Source organism: Sus scrofa, chromosome 7 (genome assembly GCF_054392235.1).
Source record: "Sus scrofa isolate SSC_HxYL_T2T_F1_AM1 chromosome 7, Sscrofa_HxYL_maternal_Yorkshire_Landrace_v2.0, whole genome shotgun sequence".
NCBI lineage: Eukaryota > Metazoa > Chordata > Mammalia > Artiodactyla > Suidae > Sus > Sus scrofa.
This window is the reverse complement of record NC_139389.1, coordinates 108,876,956-108,898,249: the sequence shown is the minus strand read 5'-3', so window position 1 is coordinate 108,898,249 and position 21,294 is coordinate 108,876,956. Positions and strand designations below refer to the sequence as shown.

Here is a 21,294-nt window from a genome sequence, read left to right as displayed (position 1 = left end):
GTGAACATACATGCCCATGAGTCCAAGTGGATAATGTCCTGAGTCACACAGCTAAGGGCTCCAGCCTGCTTAGCTGAGACTTTTATCCGTATCAGTCAGGGTTCCAGCAGGAAGCAGATGGCTCACTCAGTGAGGAGCACTGATAAAGGGTCTGTGCAAAGGTGCAGGAAGGGTCAGAGGGAACAACAAGGGAAGCAATCCCCCCCCCCCCAGCTGGCCGGGGCAGAGGGTAACTGTGCAGCGAAGCCCTTCGCCCTGCAGCTCAAAAGGCAAGGGGTCACAGTTACTGGAACCCAGAGTAGCTGCAGCCACAGAAGAGGGTCACAGCGGGGCTATGGGCTCCAGTCAAGGAAAAGAGCCACCCCCACCAGCAGTGGCCCATCAAGAGGGAGCTGGAGGACCAATACCTCCACTCCCTCTGCCGCCTGCTGCCTTCTTGCTGGGGTCCCGTGCGGGCTGAACAGAACTGGATCTCGGAGGGCAAAGGAGCCTCCCAGGGCCCAGAGTGGAGTGGAGAGAAGCCCACAGGAGCAGGTCTCCCACACTTTAACCCATCCTCGCCCTGACTCTATGGGGAGGATACTCCACCAGGAGGAAATGGACTGCACGGGCCATCTGGCACGGCTCCACCCCCCGGTTAGCCGTCTGAGCAGGTGAGCGCAGGCAAGTGCAGAGCAGCAGTGGGAGCTGTCAGGACTGGGTCAGGCAAGGCATCCTGCGTCTTTTTTGAAAAGAAGGAAGCCAGGGAGAGCCTGGAGCAGCTTTCTCCACCACCATGTGCAGAAAGCAAGGAGCTTGTTGGGGCCCTTAAGATGTGAAGGTATGCGATTGCTAGCATCTGACTTTAAAAAGTGGTAAAAACAAACATTTCAAGCTTGTGAGCATACTCATAGCAGTTTAACTGAACTAAGTCCTCTAGGATTTTTATTTTTATTTTTATTTTTTTTGAATGGAAAGTTTAGGGAAAGATGAAGCCAGAATGGAATGGAAAGACAGTCAATGCTCTTTTTCAGATGCCCCGGGGATTGTTCATCCCATCCGGTTGCTTCGTAGGAACTGTAGCTGCCCAGTGAATATCGCCCTCTGTGTGTGTGTGTGTGTGTGTGTGTGTGTGTGTGTGTGTGTGTGTGTGTGTGTGTGTGTGTGTGTGTATGTGAGAGAGAGAGAGAGAGAGAGAGAGAGCGCGAGCGCGTGGGTGGAAAGCTGGGCAGAGAGAACATGCCTCAAAAATCATAGTGTAGATTTTTCAGGCCCTGTGAATTCTCCTTTTGAGCTCAAGGTTTTCAAATATATATCAGGTTTCACCCCTTGTCCGGGATGTAGAGGAAGTTTCTGATTTATGGGTCCAGTAGTTTTTCCAGTTATGCAATCTGTAAATCTGCCATCAGTTAATTAATTTGCCACTGTCAGAAAAGGCACTGTAAGTTTCCCAGGTGAAAATCACTTTAGCAAAGTAAAGTGCTGTTATGATGACAGCAATAAAAAAGGGACTCTGAAATGTATACTTGTTTCCACTTGCGGAATTACTTGAATCAGTGTCTCAGCATTCCTCCTCCTCCAATCACTGGCATGCATACACGTGCACACACACTCACACACACAGCCTGCCTCTGGAGAGGGGCTAAGGAGGAAGATTTAAGCCTTGCGGGATAATTTCCCAGAAAAGGACTAGAAAGGGAAAAATGGGTGAAATGCAAAGTCATCGGATGACCGTGTTTGTAAGATTGGCGGCTTAGGACCCAGAGGGGTGTGTCTGCGTGTCTGTCTGTCTGTCCGCAGATGACATAGTGAAGATTGCTACATGATTTCCAATAGCGAAATTTGAAAACACACTGTTCCTTTGTTAGCCACATAGCTGTGGTTTTGTGTCCATGATTCATTGTGGAAGTGAGTAGCTGCGACAGGCATTTTGTGAGGGTTTTTTTCTTCTTTTTTCTCCTAAAAAAATATTTGTGAAAGGTCTAAAATCCAAAGAAGTCCGGTGCTTTTTGAAAAAAGAAAAAACAACCCTCATTCCTTGCAAAATGAAGATCGCAAATCAAAACTCTGGAGCTACCATATTTCTGCTGCTGGCTGGTCACTACCCTGAAGTTTCCTCCCGGAACCTCAGCCCCTCACCGCTATGTAACATGTGTACCCACGTGTGCACCTGACCAGTGGGGGCGGGGGTGGCATCAGAAGCCTCTCCAGGGACTCTGGTAGTGTCAGAGGTGAAGGGGGTACCCTCTTGAGACCTCAGCCAAGCTACACCCTTGGGGAACAAATGGATTCCACATGTCTTTCTTTTTTTCAGATTCTTGGGTCAAGGTCAAAGCCCCTAGAGCAGGTATTTGTGTGCGGGGGTGGGGGGGTATTGTGACATAATTTATGTCTCATGGTTAGTTAAGTCTGGGGTTTGAAACTCGGCTCTGCTGCTTCACAGTTATGCTGCCCACAGGAAGTGATTTAACCTCATGAGCCTCAGTTTTCTCATCTGTAAGATGGGGTGGCCCACTGCTACCTTACAGAATTGTCAGGAGGATTTACTAATACATGTAAATGCATCTGGCCCCCTTCTGGTGTCCTAGGAATGGCACTCACCTTATTGTCCCCAGACTCTAGAGGTACCTGAGTCTTTTATTTAGAGTAACAGTGCTAACTGGAAACTCTGAGAGCCCTTGAAGGCTTTTCTGGCCCTGGCCAGGTTTCCTGTCACTGCCATGGGTGAGCGGCAGGATGCGGAATATCATCTACCAAAGGCAGAGAGCTTAGGGCTTGAGACCCCATCCCAGCACCTCCCTGCCAGTGGTGTCAGTGGGCAGGTAAAGAGCCTCTCTCTGCCTCAGTTTTCTCTTCTGTAAAATAGTTCTTCTAGGATTGCACTGATCAAGTAGCTCTTGAGTGTAAAGAGCCTAGTAAAAATTTAAAATGAAGCGCCTATACCAGGTGCCTAGCATATGATCGGTTGCTAGGGTCAAGCTGAATGAAGGCTTCAGGGTTGGGCTCCCGGAGAGAAATCTCCTTTGGTCATGGTCCTGGGGCAGAGTTCCAGACCCTGGAAGAACAGCCTGGCAGCAGGCTGCCAAGACTCTGGCCAGCCCTTGAGAAGTATATCCCTGACCCAGAAATGTATCCTTTACCAGCTGCCTTTGTCTATAATAGGCCTGTCCGGGCAGGTCCAGAAGTGGGGTAAAGTCATCTGAAGTCACACGCCTGTGTTTGCTGTCGAATAAGGCAAGCTTGCTAAGCTCTGTGTGTGTGTGTGTGTGCGCGCGCACTTGTGCGCGTATGCAAATGCACACATGGGGGCAGCATGTATGGAAGGTAGGTGAGTCCCCAAACCTCAGGCTGGGAACTCACGGTTCAGGAGGTGGGCGTCTCATGGCCACTTTGGCGATGGTGAGAGGTCCATATACCGAGGTTTTCATGGCTTTGGGAAGTGGTCCAGGCTCAACCCCTTCAAGCTAAGCATCTCTCCTCTCCCTGCTCCTCCCACTCCTCCCCCTGTGGTCTCTAGCACTTGCCAGGTGCCGCAGTTTGTGTCTTCTTTCCCTCTCCACCTCTCCAAGCACTTCTGTTTCTCATGCACTTCTTCGTGGCTCATACAACACCAGCTTGTGGTGAGCATGAGTTCGCAGTGGTGGGAGGAGCCTGAGGAGCTTGGGAGCCCTGCAGACCTGGTTTGAATCCTGGGTGTCTCATAAGACACAAGAGCTAAGACCGCAGGTGCTATGGGGATAGTGAGACCCACCTCACAGGGCACCGGGGACCTTTTAAAGTGATATTTATTCCATGCCTGGGGCTCAGTAAGTAGAGGCTCCAGGAAAGAATAGTCGCCTTCCTAAGAGACCATTTTTAACGGTGTTCTTTCCTGGTAAAAACCCCTTCCTTCAAGTCTTTCCTCTTATACGTGAAATCCTAAGGGTAAGGCCTGGCTGGACTCCTGCTCTAAAGCTCCCAAAGCACAGCTCTCATAGCGGATTAGAGAACCAAATGCAGATGTTGGCCATCTGTGTTTCATTCCCAGCGCCGTTAGTCATTAGCTGTGTGGCCTTAGGCAAGTTACCTAGCTACTCTGTGCCTCACGTGTAAAATGGGGCTAATAATTCCTAGTTCTTAACGATGATTAGATTAGTTAATACATGTAAAGTGCTTAGAATAGTACCTGGCACGTAAGAGCACTATGTAGCCGTCTGCTGTTGTTTATTAGCATCCTTGGCCCCTCCCATTTTCCCAGACAGGCATCCCTACCCCTTGAACACCATCACCAGTGCATTCCTGGATTTGTCCTTTTGCGCTCACGGTTTTCTCTGCCTTGGGTGGACTCTGCCCTCACCATGCTTTCCTCCTGCTCACATCACACAGCCTCTACAAGGGCTTCCCTAGGCACCCAGACCCACGGCTGCATCTGCCCAGGGAGGCCTGGAGCACTGGGGCCAGGCAGCTCACCTGGCCACCTGTTGCTTTTCAGTGCCTGAATTCTATGAAATGCTCACCTGCAGGGACTTGTCCCAGGGCTCCTGTGTCCACATGAGTGTGCTGTGCCCTACGTAAAGGTCAAGGAATGAATGGGGCTAAAATCTAGCCTGCATTTGGTTTGCTCAACCCTGGCCCCCTCCTAAGGAAGCAGGGCAGCCTCTGTAAACTGCCTGCTCAGGGGGCCCCTTTTTTAATCCACACAAAGGAATAGGGTATACTAGCACTCCCCACCCCTCCTGCCTCCCTGCCTGGCTTGTAAGCCCTCAGTGCCCACGTGGGAGCCTGCACCTGCTGAGGTGCTTGCCAGTGGACCGTGGAAGTGGTTAGATGACACATTCGTGACATCCAGGATCCCCACCAGCTGACATGTCTTCCTGGGGGAACTTGGAGCCAAAGGCTTCAGACAGCTCACTGGCCCTGGACGGCTGCTGTGTGGGCCCCAGCCCTGGCTGGGGAGGTGGCTTCAGGGAGGCCAGGAAGCTGGAAGCCACAGCCAAGTTCAGAGTTCAATGTGATGACTATTTGGGGGGTGGAGTGGGGTGGCGACAGCTGTGTGCCCAGCACTGTGATGACTCCGTGAAGGGCATAAGGAGGGTAAGACCCAGTGCCCCCCCCCCAGCCCCCTGCCACTTCCCCTCTGGGAGTCTGTGTCCCTGGCCACACCTCAGCCCTTTAGGTGGTCCTGCTGGGCCCAGAAAGATGCAGAAGAGATCTTGAAGGGGCACTTTCCTTTTCCGAGCTAAGTGACACTGGTGCAGAGAATGACAGGCATTTCCTGGGGCCCTGGGCAGCCCCTCAGAGTACTTTCTTATCCACCTTCTGCCCTTGAGGTTGCCCAGGCATGATCTTATGGCCTGGGCAGCCCACTCTGGCTTCCTGCCTAGCTCCCTGGCCAATCCAGGGGAGAAAAAACACGATACAGAGTCTCAAGGGGCAAGGACTGGGCAGCGTGGCAGCCTGGGAGGCAGACCCCTCAGTGGAAAAGCAGTTGCAGTTGATGGAAGCATGAGGATCCGGGGGGGGGCAGGGCACAATGAGGTGCAGAAGGGTCTCTGGACCCTTGGGAGACTGAGGCAGCACTGCCGTAAGTCTGTTCTAGAGGCGGGGACCAGGCCTCCGGCCCTCACGGGGTGTCCTGCAGATGCTCTCCCAGATGTGTATGGCTCTTAACTTCCTGCCAGGATGTGGGATGCTGTGCTCTCTCCAGAGCCACCAGCTGAGCAGAACTAAGTGCAGTTCTGGGCAGAAGAGGCTCCCCCAAGGTTCTGTCCGTTCCCCCTCCCCTCAGCCTGGCAGGGGCGCCCCCTGGGGTCTATGTGCTGGAGCTGCAGACCTCTCAGACCTGGGTGTGGCCACAGAGAAAAGGTCCAGGCATAGACCCCAGGGCAGAGGAGTGTGACCCACAGACAACTGGGTGGGGCTGGGTGGGGGCCTCAGGTTGACCAGTGAGGCCCTAGGGTTCAGGTGAGTGGGCACAGCAAGACCAGCAGCAGGACAGACCTTGAGACACATGGGGAGGCTGGCTCTCGGCCCTTTTGGCGGGTGGAGGGGCACCAGAGTATGAGGATGCTGATGGTGGTGATGCAGCATCTGTGTGCCAGGCTGCAGGGGGCGGGTGGAGGCGGGGTCCCATGGGACCCCACCCCCACCCCCGCTGAGCATGCCACCCCACTTGACTCTCAGAGGTTGTGGCCCTGAGCCCTGCCCTGAGCAGGAATGCCTGCTGCTTCCTTCCTGGCACAAACAGGAGCCCGGCTCCTCAATTCCACAGACAAGTTGCTCCTATCTCTCCAGGAACCACTGTGTTGCTGGGAAACCCAGGCTTTTTAGACATGCTTCCTCATGCCAGGCTGAAACCTGGCCCCCTGTGACATGGTCCTGGGACCATGTCTTTTGGAAATCCAGTCTCTTTCCTGCCACATCCTCTTGACATCTGGTGACACATAAAGCAGTGTGGAGGCAGGACAGCAAGGTTGCTGATGCCCCCAACACAGGACCGTCAGGGGACCCAAGTGCCTGGGGACAAAGAGTGCACTGTATAGCCAGGGGAAACTTATAAACACCCAGCTACAGGCCAACATAGACTTTCAGGGTTCAAATCCTGACTCCTCCATTTTCTACGCCGCGCTGTCCAATGTGGTAGCCACTGGCCACAAAGGGACTATTGACATTTCATTTCATCTCATGTAAACTTCAGTTCCTCAGTCACACCAGCTGCAGTTCCAAGTGCTTAAAAGCCACAAGGGGCTAAGAGCTGGCGTGCTGGACGGCACAGACCACAGAGCATGTCCAACATCACAGAAAGTTCTCTTGGACAATGAGGTTCTAGATGAATGACGCTGGACGAGTTCCTTCACCTCGCTGTACTTCAGTCTCATTTTCTGAAAAATGAGGTTCATCACAGTCCCCTAGCGCCTCGGGTGGTTGTGGAGGTTAGATAACGCCATGCAACTATGACGGTTCATACACAGCACGGAGTTAGTGCTCAGTAAATGTCCATTGCTCTTGTCTAGGACAAGTGGGGCAGAGTTCAAGTCCTCTCCTTCTTACAGGGGTACCTGGGAATCCACCAGTGTGGCACCTCTGATGCTCAGAGGCTAGGGAGTGAGGGTTGCTGTCTTAGCCCAGCCTGGGCCTCACCTGCTTGGCCCCCAAACTACATATCACCTAGTAGGCTCCTGGCTCTGTACCAAAGCCACGGTGTCCCCTCCTCTTCACCCACCAGAGCCGGAGGCCCCCTTGTTCCCTGCCAGGGCAAGGCAGGTTTGCAACGGGAGCTGGAGCCCCACGCCTGGAAACACTACCTTGGGTCCCTGGGGATTTGGCACAAGGACCTTCTGACCATGGCCTGGGTGTGAGGCCATCAAGGAAGAGAGAGGGAGCAGAGCATTCTGCTGTGAGGGCTTCCCCCTGCCTCACCAGGACCCAGATTCTCAGTGAAGGCTGAGCCATGTGGTAGGTGCCAGAGTGCATTCATCTGCAGTGAGCTGTGCCTGTCATCGCGGGAAGCAGGAGTGGGGGCCTGGGGGCAGAGATGGAGTTCCAGGACAGCTCTCTGGTCTGGTGCTCTGCCCCGTTCCCTCCTACCTCTCTGACACCTCCAACAGCCTCTTCCTCCATCTGCCCCTCCAGCCTTGGTGTTCCCCAGACCCCCTCCACGCCCTTATTTATTCTCTCCTCCTGTATTTCTCGGTGTTGAGGTGTCAGGGCACCTGGCAGTCATAAGGAACCCCAGGAATGGTCAATGCGATGCATTCCCTAATTAGACTTTGGGAATAGTTTTATCAGCAGAAACAACGACGACAGTCATCTCTGTGCAAAAGAAAAACCTGCTCTAGGCACACGCACGCAGGTAGCCATGAAAGGAGCAGGCTGTCAAGTGAAGTGTCACGGGCTGTGGCCACAGTTTCCCATCAATGTTCCTGGACGGCCTGTGTATCTGCTTTACCGTGTGCCAGTGGGCAAGCGGTAGCCGGCGCCAAAGCGCAAGGCAAATTTATGGGAGCAAAACCTAACCCTGAGACCAGTCTATTTGTTCACACACTTCCCTCTTTGAAACCGGGAAGTGTTCGCAGAGCTCACGCCTCCGTGCAGCAGTGGAACTCTGAATCGTGGTTTGTTATGCATACTCTCCTGGAGTGAAACCCCCCTGCAGCCACCACCTCTCCACCATGAGGCCTTTGGCCATGTCCGCAGCCCCAGCCTCTCTCCTGAGTGCTGCTTCCTGGGTGTTTCCACCTGGAGATCCATAATGAGGCACCAGCTCTCACCATGGCCCAGACCGAGCCACTCATTGGATCTCTTGTTGAGATCTTGGCTCTTGGAACCCCCTCGACTGGTTTGTCTAAGCCACAGCTGGGGACTATCCGTGTATTAAATATCCTTGAATCTATGCCCTCTTCTTGGTCCCATCCTTGGTCCCTGCTAGCCTAGACCACAGCCAAAGCCTTCCAGTGGGCCCTCCCGTCTCTGGTCCATCCACCACCAGGGAGTCTTTCCCAAGAGTCATGAGCATTTGAAGGTCGTGTCCTAGACCTGCGTGAAGACTGCTAGCATCTCAAGGCTAATATGTAGCTCTCCCTGTGCCCCCACACCTTTGCTGGGGTGCTGGTTCCTTTGCCCAGTCTCCACTGGAGCAGAGAGGGTCAGAGGGTCTTTGCCATCCTTGGACCTAGATGCCTGGCACATAGAAGGGTTTCAGTAAGTGCTTCTTGGATGAGTGAAGGAGGGTGGGCTGCTCCAAAATTGTCCAGGGACTCTCCTTCACCCATTTGGTACAGCCCAGGCGCCTCTGATATTTCAAGCTCTCCACCACATGGATCCGAACCTATTCTCCTTTAATCCCTGACAGCCTCAGGGAAATGACAAACAATGGAGTGGGGATTGGGGATGAATTTAGCCAGTTTAGAAACCTTGCTTCTGCACGTAGGAGTTCTGTAACTGCAGCAAGGCGCAGAGCCTCCCTACCCTCTATTTTCTTTACTAGGACATGGGGAGAAGGAGTGTCCGACTCTTGGGTTTATGGAGAGGCTTTCATGAGATTACACATGTGGCACGTGTTGTTGGCACGGGATCTGGCACAGAGCAAGCATTCATTAAATTGTAGCACCAGTTTGCTCCCCATCCACCCACTTCTGACTCCCTCTCCCAGCACACACACACACACACACACACACACACACACACACACACACACACACACACACACACACAGGAAACCACTTCTTAATTCTCAGGATGTCCTTCCAAGGTTACTTTATGGATATACAAATAAACTCAACATGTATCCTTATTTTCTCTATTTTTACACAAAAGTTTATACACCCCACACCAGGAGTCAGCAAACTTTTCCCATAAAAGGCCAGATAGTAAATATTTTCGGCTTCGTATGACACGTGTGTCTGCAACTACTCAGCTCTGCCACTGCAGAGCAAAAGCACTTGTAGACAATGAGTGTGGCTTGTTGCAAATGAACTGTATTTATGGAAACTTTCGTTTGAACTTCATATCACTGTCTTGTGTCATGAAATATTATTCTTCTTTTGATTTTTGCCAACCATTTAAAAATATTAAAAAACCACTCTTAGGTCACGGTCTTTACAAAAACAGTTGATGCGCCAGATTTGGGTGGTTTTGTCACTTTTCTATGTATTTTGGAGAGCTTGTCCTATGAATGTAAATGAGCTGGGCCTTTCAGTTTTGAAAGCATAGGACTCTTATCCGGTGGATGTTTTTTAGTTTGTTTAACCAATCTCCTACTAAGGGACACTTAAGTTGTTTCTATTCTTTATAAAATATTTTGCTCTTACAAAACAGTGCTGCTATGAATAATCTCCACCCACCATTTTGGACATTTACAAGCGTCTTAGGTCAGATTCCCCTACAGGTGGACCTGGGGCATGAATTTCGGTATTTGTAATTTATTGGGGGAGGGCTCGGGGGAAGAGGAAAGCGGAATGGGGAGGTGAAAAGAGTCAAGCAAGAATTGATCATGAGAAAATCAAGCCAAGGCCTAATTAAGAGTGGACCTTGGAGAACTGTCCTACCTTAAGACAGGGGCATGAGCTGTGAGGGGTGCCGTAGGTCAAAGACTCGGCTCAGATCCCACGTTGCTCTGGCTGTGGTGTAGGCTGGCTGCTACAGCTCCAGTTCAGCCCCTAGCCTGGGAACTTCCATATGCTGTGTATGTGTCCCTAAAATAAATGCAATAATAACCCGAATAAGATGATGCATTTAGGAGTTCCCTGGTGGCTCCATGAGTTAAGGATCCAGCATTGTTACTGCTGAGGCTCTGGTTACTGCTATGGCATGGATTCGATCCTTGGCCCAGGAATTTTGTATGCTGTGGGTGCAACCGAAATAAAATAAAATAAAATGCAGGTGTGACTCAATGGTGGCCGTGACACTTGAAAAGTTTTAAAAAAGAAAAATATGCATTTAAGGCCCTTGCTCAGTGGTCAATCTGTGGGAGCTATAACTATTCCATGCACCTTGTGGTAATGTTTTAAACTTTTTTTTGGCAGCAGAACACTTATTGAAAGAAATAGGATGTGGAAGCCCATTTATAAATTAGCGTGAAGCCACCAGGCTAGGGTGAAAGTGGGTGGGATGGGGGGGCAGAGATGTGTCTCCCTATCACTGTTTGAAAGCCTTAGTCACTGTGTTGGGCAGGATGTGGGCAGGCCACATTTAACTTCATGGCATCATTATGGGTAGGCACTGTCCAGGGGGTTTTCATTCAAGTCTGAGGACCTCAGCCAGCTGGGATGGGAAAGTTTTCTTCCCAAATTGGTCAAAAAAAGCCCAAGAGTCCTTGGATCCAAGCAACTCTTGGGGGATCATATAGCCCAGTGGCTCCCCCCTTGGCACCATACTGGTCTGTGATGGAGTTTTTGTTGGTCCATAAAGGCATGAAGAAAATAAAATCAATGAGGTGAGAGGTCCATGAAGTTTAGTGTATTCAAAGGTTTCTTATTGGCATTGAAATGTCTTTTCTTTCCTGAAATTATGGCGAAAATAATCAATAGTTGTGTGTGTTTGTGTGTGTGTTTTAACATCTTAACCTCAATAAAAAGTTGGCAACTTTATGTTGGTCCCCTAAATGTGTTTCACAATTTTATGGATCCATGGAATCCTGAAATCTAGAGCCAGCAGTTCAGCCCATCATGGCAGCTCTGCCTGCACCTCCCTGGAACAATCCCAGAGAGATAATCTTGTGCCAAGCGAGTTGGAGAACTGCTATCCTTTGATGAAATCGTAGCCGCTCTTCCAAGGCTGAGAGTGGACAGAGCCTCCCCCAGGGACTGTCCTCCAAGAATGTCACCTCCCCCATGAAGCTTTCACTTGTCTCTTTGCCACCCCTCTCTCGGAGCCAGCGCTGGGCTGAGAGCCCGCAGCCCTCCACACATGGGGGACCTCCCTCCCGCCCACCACCAAAGACTGGGCTGGGGCTTATGATGGGAGACAGTAGTCGGCCTTAAAGGGGTGCTTTCAGCGTAAGACATAGGAGCTAGCAAAGAACCGGGGCTTCCTTCTTTACTTTGTTGTGAGCCTCTCAGAAGGCAGGACTCCTCCTCTTTCTCTTTCCTTAGGACTTCTTGATTTTTTCATTTTACCCGGCATCCCCATCACAGCGGTAGATGACAATGGACTGGGTTCAGAAGGGTGTGGTTGTTTAAAATGTGTTGACAGCAGATTAGTCACTTGGCCCTTCATATGTAAGGATGCTTGGACAGTATAACAAGATAGTTGGGATGTCTTTACTTAGATGAAGAAGAATTTTTAGTGGCTTGGGGAGAGGTGTTTTGTCTGAATTGTAGCTGGCACTTTTTTCTCTTTGTTCAAGTGATTTTAAAGTTCTGGCATAGTTTCCTACTTGTGACCATTTATTTATATATACAAAATAACCACACGGTCTCATGGTTCCTCATCATCCTCATCACAGCCCAATGAGGTGAGTGGCACTAGTCCTGCTTTACTGATGAAGAATCTGAGCTCAGTGACCACTCAAGACTGTACTGCGGGCAGGCGGCAGAACTGACACCTGCCTGGCCCAAATCCTGTCCTCTCTCTGTATAGTCAGGTCCTACCTACAACTAGAGAATACAATTTTTTTTCCTTCTCTGCAGAGTGAAACCACTGCCCCTTAAGGGATCTGAACTCAGGCATCTTGAGCCATTAGCATTGAGTTCCAATGAGAGAAACAAATGACAGCAACAATAACAATCATGAGAGCAAACCACCAAGAGAGGATCCTTTGAGTTTCCACCTAAGCCAGATTGGAGAGCTCTTTGTCAGCGTCAAGTTCAGAGATGTCCCAGGCGGTCTGGGCAGACCCTTATCTCCCTGGATGCTCTGTGATGCTGACATGAAGCCGAGCCATGACACTGGCTTGGTGCCATGAGGAGGAGATTCCTGCGGACCCACCACCTCACTTACCTCTCACTCTTGGGTGCACTCGGGGAAGCCATTGAAAGGATCGGGTTTCTGCTGCAGCTGGTTGTGCCGACCTTCTCCTGGGAATGAGGAGCAGGTACCTGAGGGTTGGGCTCCCAGTTCTGGTCCATTACAGCTCTGGCCAGCTAACGGGGCTCCTCTCCCACTCCAGCCCTCAAACTTGAGAAGCAAGATGAGTCATGGTTGGGGCAGCCAGGGTGAGGATTTGCTGCTGGTCGCGCTGGAGGGAGAGCAGCACTGAAGCTCACGGGAGCCAAATCCCGGACCAACAGGGCTGAGGCAGGGCTGGAAGGTGCCAGACTCTGACACCACTCCTGGTTTGGCTTCTGCCAGGAAGGGGTAAAAGGAAGATTGCTCATGGCTCGGGCACCCAGGGCCAAGTGAACTGGAGGAGGGATGATGGAGAGAGAGCAGGTCCCAGGCTCTTGAGCCCACTCGGGCAAGGAATCCAGTGGAGAGGCAAGGGGTGGGATCTCCCAGAGGAGAGAGCACCATCCCAAGCCTGAGCACATGCTCTGGGCTGGTTTGTTGGCTGGTACGAGAGTCAAATCGCCCTGGGTCAGAATCCTGGGGTCCCGATTTACCTGCTCTATAACTGTGGGCAAGTGTTGCTCTCTCACCTTCAGTGCCCACAATGTGCTCACACCTGCCACCGCCCAGACACTGTCAGGTATACAGTGGCTCGTATACATTGTGACAGTGACAGAGTATTTACAACAGAGGCTGCCTTGCAGAATGGCCTGTCTGATTATAAACGTGAAAAGTGTTCAAACTGATGACAAACAACTCAAATAGTTAGGATATCAAAGGAGATGAGCAGAAAATTTTCACAAGTGGTAAATAGATGTATGAAAAAATTCAACCTCAGAAATAAGTAAAAAAGGAGATAAACCACCATTGAATATCACTTATGATTACTATTGAGAGTTATTGATTTATGAAAAATTAATACTATGCTATGCTGGCAAGGCTGCACTCTGAGTGGTACATTTATACATTTTGGTGTTTTGGGTTTTTTCAGTTTTTTTCTTTATGCATTTTGATGCAGCCCTTTCAGGGAGCCCTACCCCAGTGTATACCTACAGCCATAAATGTCTGTAACTTTGATACCATCATTCTTGTCCAGGGAATTAATCCTAAAATAATAATCTTTTTCAAAATGTTTCTTATAAGAATTTTTCAAGTATATAGAATAAAAAATAATTGAATTCCCCTAAACCAAGGGAACTTTTTTTTTTTTTTTTTGGTCTTTTCAGGGCCACACTAGCGGAATAGGGAAATTCCCAGGCTAGCAGTGGAATCGGAGCTATAGCGGCTGGCCTACACCACAGCCACAGCAATGCCAGATCTGAGCTGCATCTGTGACCTACACCACAGCTCATGGCTGTTAACACCACTGGATCCTTAACCCACTGAGCAAGGTCAGGGATCGAAACTGCATCCTCATGGATGTTAGACAGATTTGTTTCTGCTGAGCCACAATGGGAACTCTCTCAAGGGAATATTTTAACAGAAGAAAAAAAGCCATGGGAGTCAGTCTGCTCACAGTTAAAAATTAAAAACAATCTAAATATGTAACAGAAGAATGTCTGAACAAATTGTGTGATTCGTCCTCAGATAGACTATCATGTAGCAATTAAGATGATAAATAGGAAAATCGTGGAAGTATGTAAAATACAATCTACATTAAGTGAAAAATCAGAATTTAGGAGTTCTTGTTGTGGCTCATCAGGTTAAGAACCCGACCAGTATCCATGAGGATATGGGTTCCATCCCTGCCCCTGCTCAGTGAGTTAAGGATCCAGCGTTGCTGTGAGCTGTGTGTGGTGTAGGCCACAGACGTGGCTCGGATCCGAGGATCCGGTGTTGCTGTGGCTGTGGCAGAGGCTGGCAGCTGCAGCTTCAATTTGACCCCTAGCCTGGGGACTTCCATATGCCACAGGTGTGGCCCTTCAAAAAAAAAAATCCAGGATTTAAATTGTATCTACAGGAGTTCCCTGGTGGCCTAGCAGTTAGGATCTGGTATTGTCACTGCTGTGGCAGGAGTCCAGTCACTAGCCTGGGAACTATGGCACGCTGCAGACAAGACAAAAAATAAATAGATAGATAGATAGATAGATAGATAGATAGATAGATAGATAGATAGATAGATAGATAGTATCTACAGTGAGGACAGTGTAAGAGCATATACTTGAGCAAAAGTTGAAAGAAGATATGCCAAAGCATTTGTTGTGTTTGGATGAGAGGATGGTGAATTCATTTTTTTCTCCTTGAATATTGCTGTGTATTATTTTTACAATAAAATTAACGAGAGGAATATTTGAGGTTCCGCCCTTGAAACAATCTGTGAACCTGTATTTGATGGGCACCTATTCCTCAATCAATGTGTATGAAAGGTTGTATTAAGATGTGGCAAGGGGTAGGCACAGGATTAGGTTTTAGGGAAGGGGCTGGTGCAAAAGGGTCTCAGAGACGCTTATGGGACCAGTCTAACACCCTCATTTTGCAATCGAGGGCCCTGAGGCCCGGGGAGGCTAAGTGACTTGCCCAGAATACTCGGCTAAAGCCTGGCCAGTCCACGTAGGGGCAGGCACGCCCACTGAACTAGCCAGCTGGCCTAAGCTCTGGCCCCCTGGCCCAGAGCACCTCCATTTTCCTGGAGTTGGCAAGAAGGCAGCCAAATCAAGAGCACCCTTCTAGTGCAGAGGTGGGGGGTGAGCATCCCAGAGAAGAAGGGTGCAGAGACTGCTCCTGGGATGCAAGCCCCGCCCCCCGGTTGTCTCCACAGGACCCTGAGCAGGCTCAGCCAAACCCACCCCTCCCAGCAGCATATGGGGCTGTCCCAGACTGTCCGACTTTATCCGGCTGCAGCGGCCAGTGGCCAGCTGACTTCCAATGCTCTGCCCGTGGGGCCAGGCCCCGAGCGGAGGGATGGTGCCCAGCAGACAGCGTATGTGGACCACCTGTCATCCCCCTGGGGTAAGAACGCCCTGACTCAGGAACCTGGAAGAGCAGGGCATCTAAATCTCTGACCTTCTTCTCTCCATCTTTAATCCCCCCCCCCGAAGGGCTGTGTTGTCACCCTGTCCCTCATCCTTCAGCTAATGCACAGTTGTCAAGCACTGGCTTTGTGCCAGGCTCCAGGGGTCCCAACCCAGCTGATGGGGATTTTGCCCTTTTGAGATATCTAGACTTTGATTGCTGCTCCATTTCTTCCCCATCTGTCACCAGTCCTGCCTTTGCTTCCTTCATATCTAGTCGTGAATGTCACCTCCCCGGCTCTGATCCTTTCACCTCATCCTTCCCACAAACCCCAACCCTCCTGGACCAACCTGACCAGTCGCATCCTTAGCACCTGCTTCCCAGAGGAGACGGCCGAGCATCCCTACATATTCACGCCTCCGAATGCTCTTGGTCATTGCCCAGCAATCCTTCCCTGGGTGCCTAGACACTCTTCTCTCTTTCATTCTTTGGAGCAGCCATTCCAAGCTGCCCCCACCTTCCACAGCCCCAGCCCATGGCCTTGATTTCTACTCCCCAGAGCCCTACACCTTCCTGCCCACCTGCTCCCCCACACACATGGGTCATTCCCTTACCTCAACCTGTGCTTGGGCTGACTGCCTTTCTTTGTTTTCCATTTTAAAAATTGAGGTGAGGAGTTCCCTGGTAGCCTAGTAGTTAAGGATCTGGTGTTGTCACTGCTGTGGCTCGAGTCACCACCGTGGCTCGGGTTTGATCCCTGGCCCGGGAACTTCTGTATGCCTCCAGCTCCGCCAAAACAAAATGGAGGTGAAATTAACCATGAAATTAACCATTTTAAAGTGTCCACATCAGTGGTGTTTAGTATATCCATGATTTTATGCAGCCACCACCCCAATCTAATTATAGAACATTGCTGTCACTCCTCAAAGAAGCCCTGTGCCCGTTACGCAGTCACTCCCTTCCCCACCCCCACCCTCACCGAGGCCCCTGGCCACTAATCTACGTCCTGTCCTTATAGATGGGCATATCCTGGACATTTCATATAAGAGGAGTCGTACCATTAGGGGCCTTTTGTGTCTGGCTCTCTCACATTGTGTGATGTTTTGGAGATTAATCCATGCTGTGGACAGTGCGCATCAGGGCTTCAGTCCTTTTTATAGCTGTTGACCTTGTCATCTTGAAAAGGAGGCGCCCGTGTTTCTGTCCCCCTCTCTCAGCCCTCTCCCTCTTTCCCTATAGCGTACAATTGCTTCCAGCTCTGCCATTCTCTCTCATGCTGTCTCTCTCTCTCTCTCTCTCTCTCTCTCTCTCTCTCTCTCTCTCACACACACACACACACACACCCCTGGCCATCTCTCCCCTTCCCTCCGCCTTCCCTTCTCTCTCCTCCCTTCACATTCCAGCTACATAGACTTTTTATATTTCCCTTCCCAGCCCCTCTGCTGCCTGGCTTCCCTCCCGGGGTCCCCTAAACTGAATGAATGCCCCTCCTTTGTATGTCCACTGCCAACCCCCCACCCCCCGTGTTAGATGATGTGACCTCAGCTCACACTGCGGCACTGGCCTCCCAACAAGTCACGAGTCACGCTGCTTCCCCATCCACCTGCGCACTCCAGTTGGAAGGCATTCGCGCCCCCACTTCCTCTTTGATCTCCTACCGAAAACTTTCCACGACCTCCCACCACCCACTGCATGAAGTGCCCTAGTGCCCTATCCTTGTTTTGGCCGGCAGCGTCCCCCAGACCTGACTCTGATCATTTTTTCAGGCTTTATCTTCCTCCACGTCTCTTGAAAACCTTTCTATGCTGGCAAATCCAAGCAATGTTCTATTCTCTGCCCTTTGGCACAAAGCCCAGCTGTGGTCTTTGCCAGCCGTGTGACTTGGGGTGCCACCTATCCTTCTCTGAGCCTCAGTTTCTTTAACTGTCCAATGGAAATATTAGCTTGGATGTAGGATCATTGCCAGTCTTCAATCATCTTCACCTACCCCCAAATGGCCATTTCTAAGGGTTCAACCTAAAATAGTACTCAAGCGGGTTGAGAGTTACTGTGTGTGAAGCATGAACTTCTTGGCTGGCCTGGTGGCATCCCTCAATAGATGTCAGACCATGCGCTGTTACCCCACCCCCACTGTGGGACTTTGCACCCAGGGTTACTTAGCAAATGCCCTTAGGATGGATTCCGCTCAGTCCCGTGGGCCTTTCTAACCAGCCTCTGGAGGTCACATCTGTGGCTCTCAGCCCTGCCCCCTGGACCCAAGCCCTCTCTCTGCAGGGCTGAACCTCACAGAGAAAATCAAGAAGATCAAGATCGTCTTCACACCGACCATCTGCAAGCAGACCTGTGCCCATGGGCGCTGTGCCAACAGCTGTGAGCGTGGCGACACCACCACCCTGTACAGCCAGGGTGGCCACGGGCATGACCCCAAGTCTGGCTTCCGCATCTGTGAGTCCATTCCCGGCTCAGATGATTCCCGGCTGGTCCGGGGGGTGGGTACAGGGGTGGCCAGGGGGCCGGGCCTATCCCCGGCTGGAACCTGGCTCTTCTGCCAGAAGGAAGCCCAGGGCTCTCACCCTGTGGCCCCTGTGGGGTCTCCAGTCACAGAGCGCTGAGTCCTCCCCTGGTTCGGTTGCATGTGACTCGAAGCAAGTCACGTAACCCCTCTGAGTCCAGGTTTCCTTTACAGAAAACTGAGGGGGTGAATAGGGTCACTCCCCCCCTCCCCCGCCCCAGTGTGTGCCGGGCTGAGGAAAGGCAAGACTTGGTTATTATCCATCCTCCTTTGCTCCCAGGCCTCCTGGAAAGTCCCTGCATTTCAAGGGGCACGGGGTTCCCCAAGCCATCCAAATTTGGTGTCCTGCTCCCCCTGCTGCCCTGTTGTCACCCACCAGCCACATAGCAGATGCTGCTGTGTTCTTCCACCGCCGGTCACCTTGAGGTCGATGTTGCAGATTTCTGCCAGATCCCCTGCCTGAACGGAGGCCGCTGCATCGGCAGGGACGAATGCTGGTGCCCCGCCAACTCCACCGGGAAGTTCTGCCACTTGCCCGCCCCCAGGCTGGACCCGGAGCCTCCAGAGAGGGGCCCCCGCCACAGGACCCCACTGGAGGGCTCCTTGAAGCAGTCCACCTTCACGCTGCCTCTCTCCAACCAGCTGGGTGAGTGCAGGGCTGGGAGGCACCCTGGGGAACTGGGGGTATGTGTGACGGAGGTGCTGGCACCTTGATGGAGGGGACGGGAAGCTGTCTCCAGCCCTCCCTTCTCCTCCACCCTTAGGGCTCAGTCTCATCCACTAAGGTTTTCTCTGCCCTTCTATCTGGATTCATCAAGTTTTTGTTTGTTTGTTTTCTCCCCTGCCCACTACGGGGCGCTATGGGTAAGACAGATGTGTACAAGGGTAGAGTCCTGCCCTCAAGGAATCCATGGGCCTGGACAAGAGAGGGAGAATGGATGAGAAAGACAAGAGCATCGCAGTGCACGTCCTTTCCCCTGCCTTCCATTATTAGGGGCCAGATAAAGGGGACACAAAATTCAGAATTCCGTAGGAGGTCCGGGGATGGGTGAGCCCTGCGCCCAGGGCATTCAGGGAAGGCTGCATGGAGGAGGCGATCTTCAGTTAGGGCTTAAGCCACAGGGTAGGCTTTGGTTAAGCAGGAGAAGTGGGAGGGGTTCCTGAGCAGATGGACTGGTGTGAACAAGGGTGGGGAGTTGGGACCGCTCAGGGTGGGTCGGGCTGAGTATAGGGGTTCATAGGGGGTGGGGGAATCAGGAGGGTCGTTTGAAAGTCGGTCGTGAAGGTTCTTCATGAAGAGGTAGGGAGCAAAGGGGTTTGTGCTTCGTCTTGTCCTCACTGGGGACTTGTTCTCAAATTCTAGACTTTGAATAGAGAGGAATGATGTGATAGGAAAGTACTGGGGAGACCCACAGCCCGTGGCCCTCCTGGCCCAGGGCTGGCGGGCACTCCTCAGAGGGTGGGGCCCTAGTTCCCCGCCTCTGATCCCAGCCCCTGTGCCCAGCCTCCGTCAACCCCTCCTTGGTGAAGGTGCACATCCACCACCCGCCTGAGGCCTCCGTGCAGGTCCACCAGGTGGCTCGGGTGCGGGGCGAGGCTGAGGGGGCCCCCGAGGAGAACAGCGTGGAGACCAGACCCTCGCCCCGGTTCCCCACCGGCCCTGGCCACAGCCCCTGGAGCAGCAACAGCATCCCCACTCGGTCCAGAGAGGCTCCTCGGCCACCACCCCCAGCGGTGCCCCGTCTTCGGCCACTTCTGGGGCGGTGCTACCTGAGCGCTGTGAATGGACAGGTGAGACGGCAGCGCCCACAACTCCTCCCTCCACTGCCCCCCCTCCTCCCCCCTTCCTGTTGGATGGAATGCGAGTGTCTGTGGGGTCTCCCATTCCCCAGATGGGAAAAGTCAGGGCAGAAATTTGCCTGAGAGTGGAGAGGCTGGACCTCCTACCTGGGCTCCCCTTGGTACCTGTCAGTGCCAGGCACACAGAAGAGGACCCAAGCAAGGCCTCCTCTGAAGGGGAACCAGCATCCTCAGGTCCCAGCAAATACTCTCCTGGAGCTGGGTATGGGACCCTAGCTACGTGGACGGTGGGGTTATTGGATCTGGCAAGGAGTTTGGTATTCAGTTAAGAGTGGAGTCACAGAGACGTGAAATTAGCAAATGCAGGCTTGAACCTCAAAGCCTTGGGGGTGCAAAGAGAAAAGGCACCCCATCCCCTCCCGTACCCGGCAGCATCTGCCTTTGCTGTTGGGACATCAAGTGACCTTTTCTGAGTCCAGACACCTAAGAACAGGGGCTAAGCCAGACCCAGGGTGCTTTTCCCTCAGGTTGCAGTTAGATGTTTCAACAAACCCCTCCTGGGATTAGGGAACTGGAGGAGGTGGGGAGTAGCCAAGTGACAGGGACTCTGAGTCCCCAGGTCTCCTGCCTCTCAGCTGTGGTATCGCCAAGCATGGACCCTGCTCCCGGGAGGTGGCCCTGGCATTCCTTGGGGTTTGGTGGCAGACGGCCCATCCTTTGGGACCTCTCTGTCTGTGGGCTGAGGACACAGATGGGGGTAGTTTGCAGACTTCGCAGAGAAGCTCTTGTCCTGTCTGGATGTGTCCCCAAGCTGAGGGTCGGGCACAGTGGACCTCAGGTTTCTCTGCTTCCTTCTGGGACAACTGCTAACTCCCTCCTCCCCTCCCTTGGGTGGGGATGTCCTCTGGCAGGATGTGGGGGTGAGCTCATGTCTCAGGCTTTCCTGGGACATCTCTGTGGACGACAGGGGAGGGAAGCAGGTGACAAGTGTCTATGGCTTTTTCCCAGTGTGCCAACCCCCTGCTGGAGCTGACTGCACAAGAGGACTGCTGTGGCAGTGTGGGAGCCTTCTGGGGGGTGACCTCCTGTGCCCCCTGCCCACCCAGACCAGGTGAGTGCTGGGTGCCTGGGTTGTGAGCAAAGCCCTCCCAGGGCCTTCCCAGGGCCTGGCATCTGCTGCAGGTACCTACCCCCCTGAGTCTCCTACTAAGCTCTCAGAGGCCAGGCGGGTAGAACAGGCTGGTAAACTGGGCAGGCTTTCCAGATCTGCCCGGAGTGTGTTCTGGCTGGTGGCAGAGGCTCCTGATGGCTCAGCCAGCTAGGACCCTCTGCCAGGGCAGCGTGGCCTGCCCCCTCCATCTGACTGCCTGGGAGGGCTACTCCCTTTTGTCAGTTGTTCTTGCCCACATTTGAGGGATTCCCATTCCATGCAGGGCCCTCTCCTATCCCTCTTCCCCGCTTCCATGTACCCCCTCCCCGGGGGCCAGAGATCTTGATTTAGTGACTCAGTATTTCCCTCATTCTCTCCCTGTTTCCTGCCTCCCCATCTTTGAATCAGGGTTGGGCATCTGTCCCAGAAGGTCCTT

The 21,294-nt window shown here is 52.3% G+C and overlaps 1 protein-coding gene across 5 annotated transcripts in view; it reads left to right on the top strand.

The window, feature by feature from the left end:
• The window catches only part of LTBP2 (latent transforming growth factor beta binding protein 2), a 105,987-nt gene that overhangs the window by 35,611 nt on the left and 49,082 nt on the right, over positions 1–21,294 (top strand). For all 5 annotated transcript variants that reach the window (XR_014811095.1, XM_084969673.1, XM_013989162.3 and 2 more), the window contains exons 4-8: positions 15,203–15,393; positions 17,671–17,841; positions 18,348–18,554; positions 19,413–19,699; positions 20,717–20,819. Coding sequence is in view for 4 of the 5 variants with exons in the window: in XM_084969673.1 (XP_084825799.1) it covers positions 15,203–15,393; positions 17,671–17,841; positions 18,348–18,554; positions 19,413–19,699; positions 20,717–20,819 (959 nt within the window). In the remaining variant the exon portion in view is untranslated. The remainder of the gene's footprint in view (positions 1–15,202; positions 15,394–17,670; positions 17,842–18,347; positions 18,555–19,412; positions 19,700–20,716; positions 20,820–21,294) is intronic.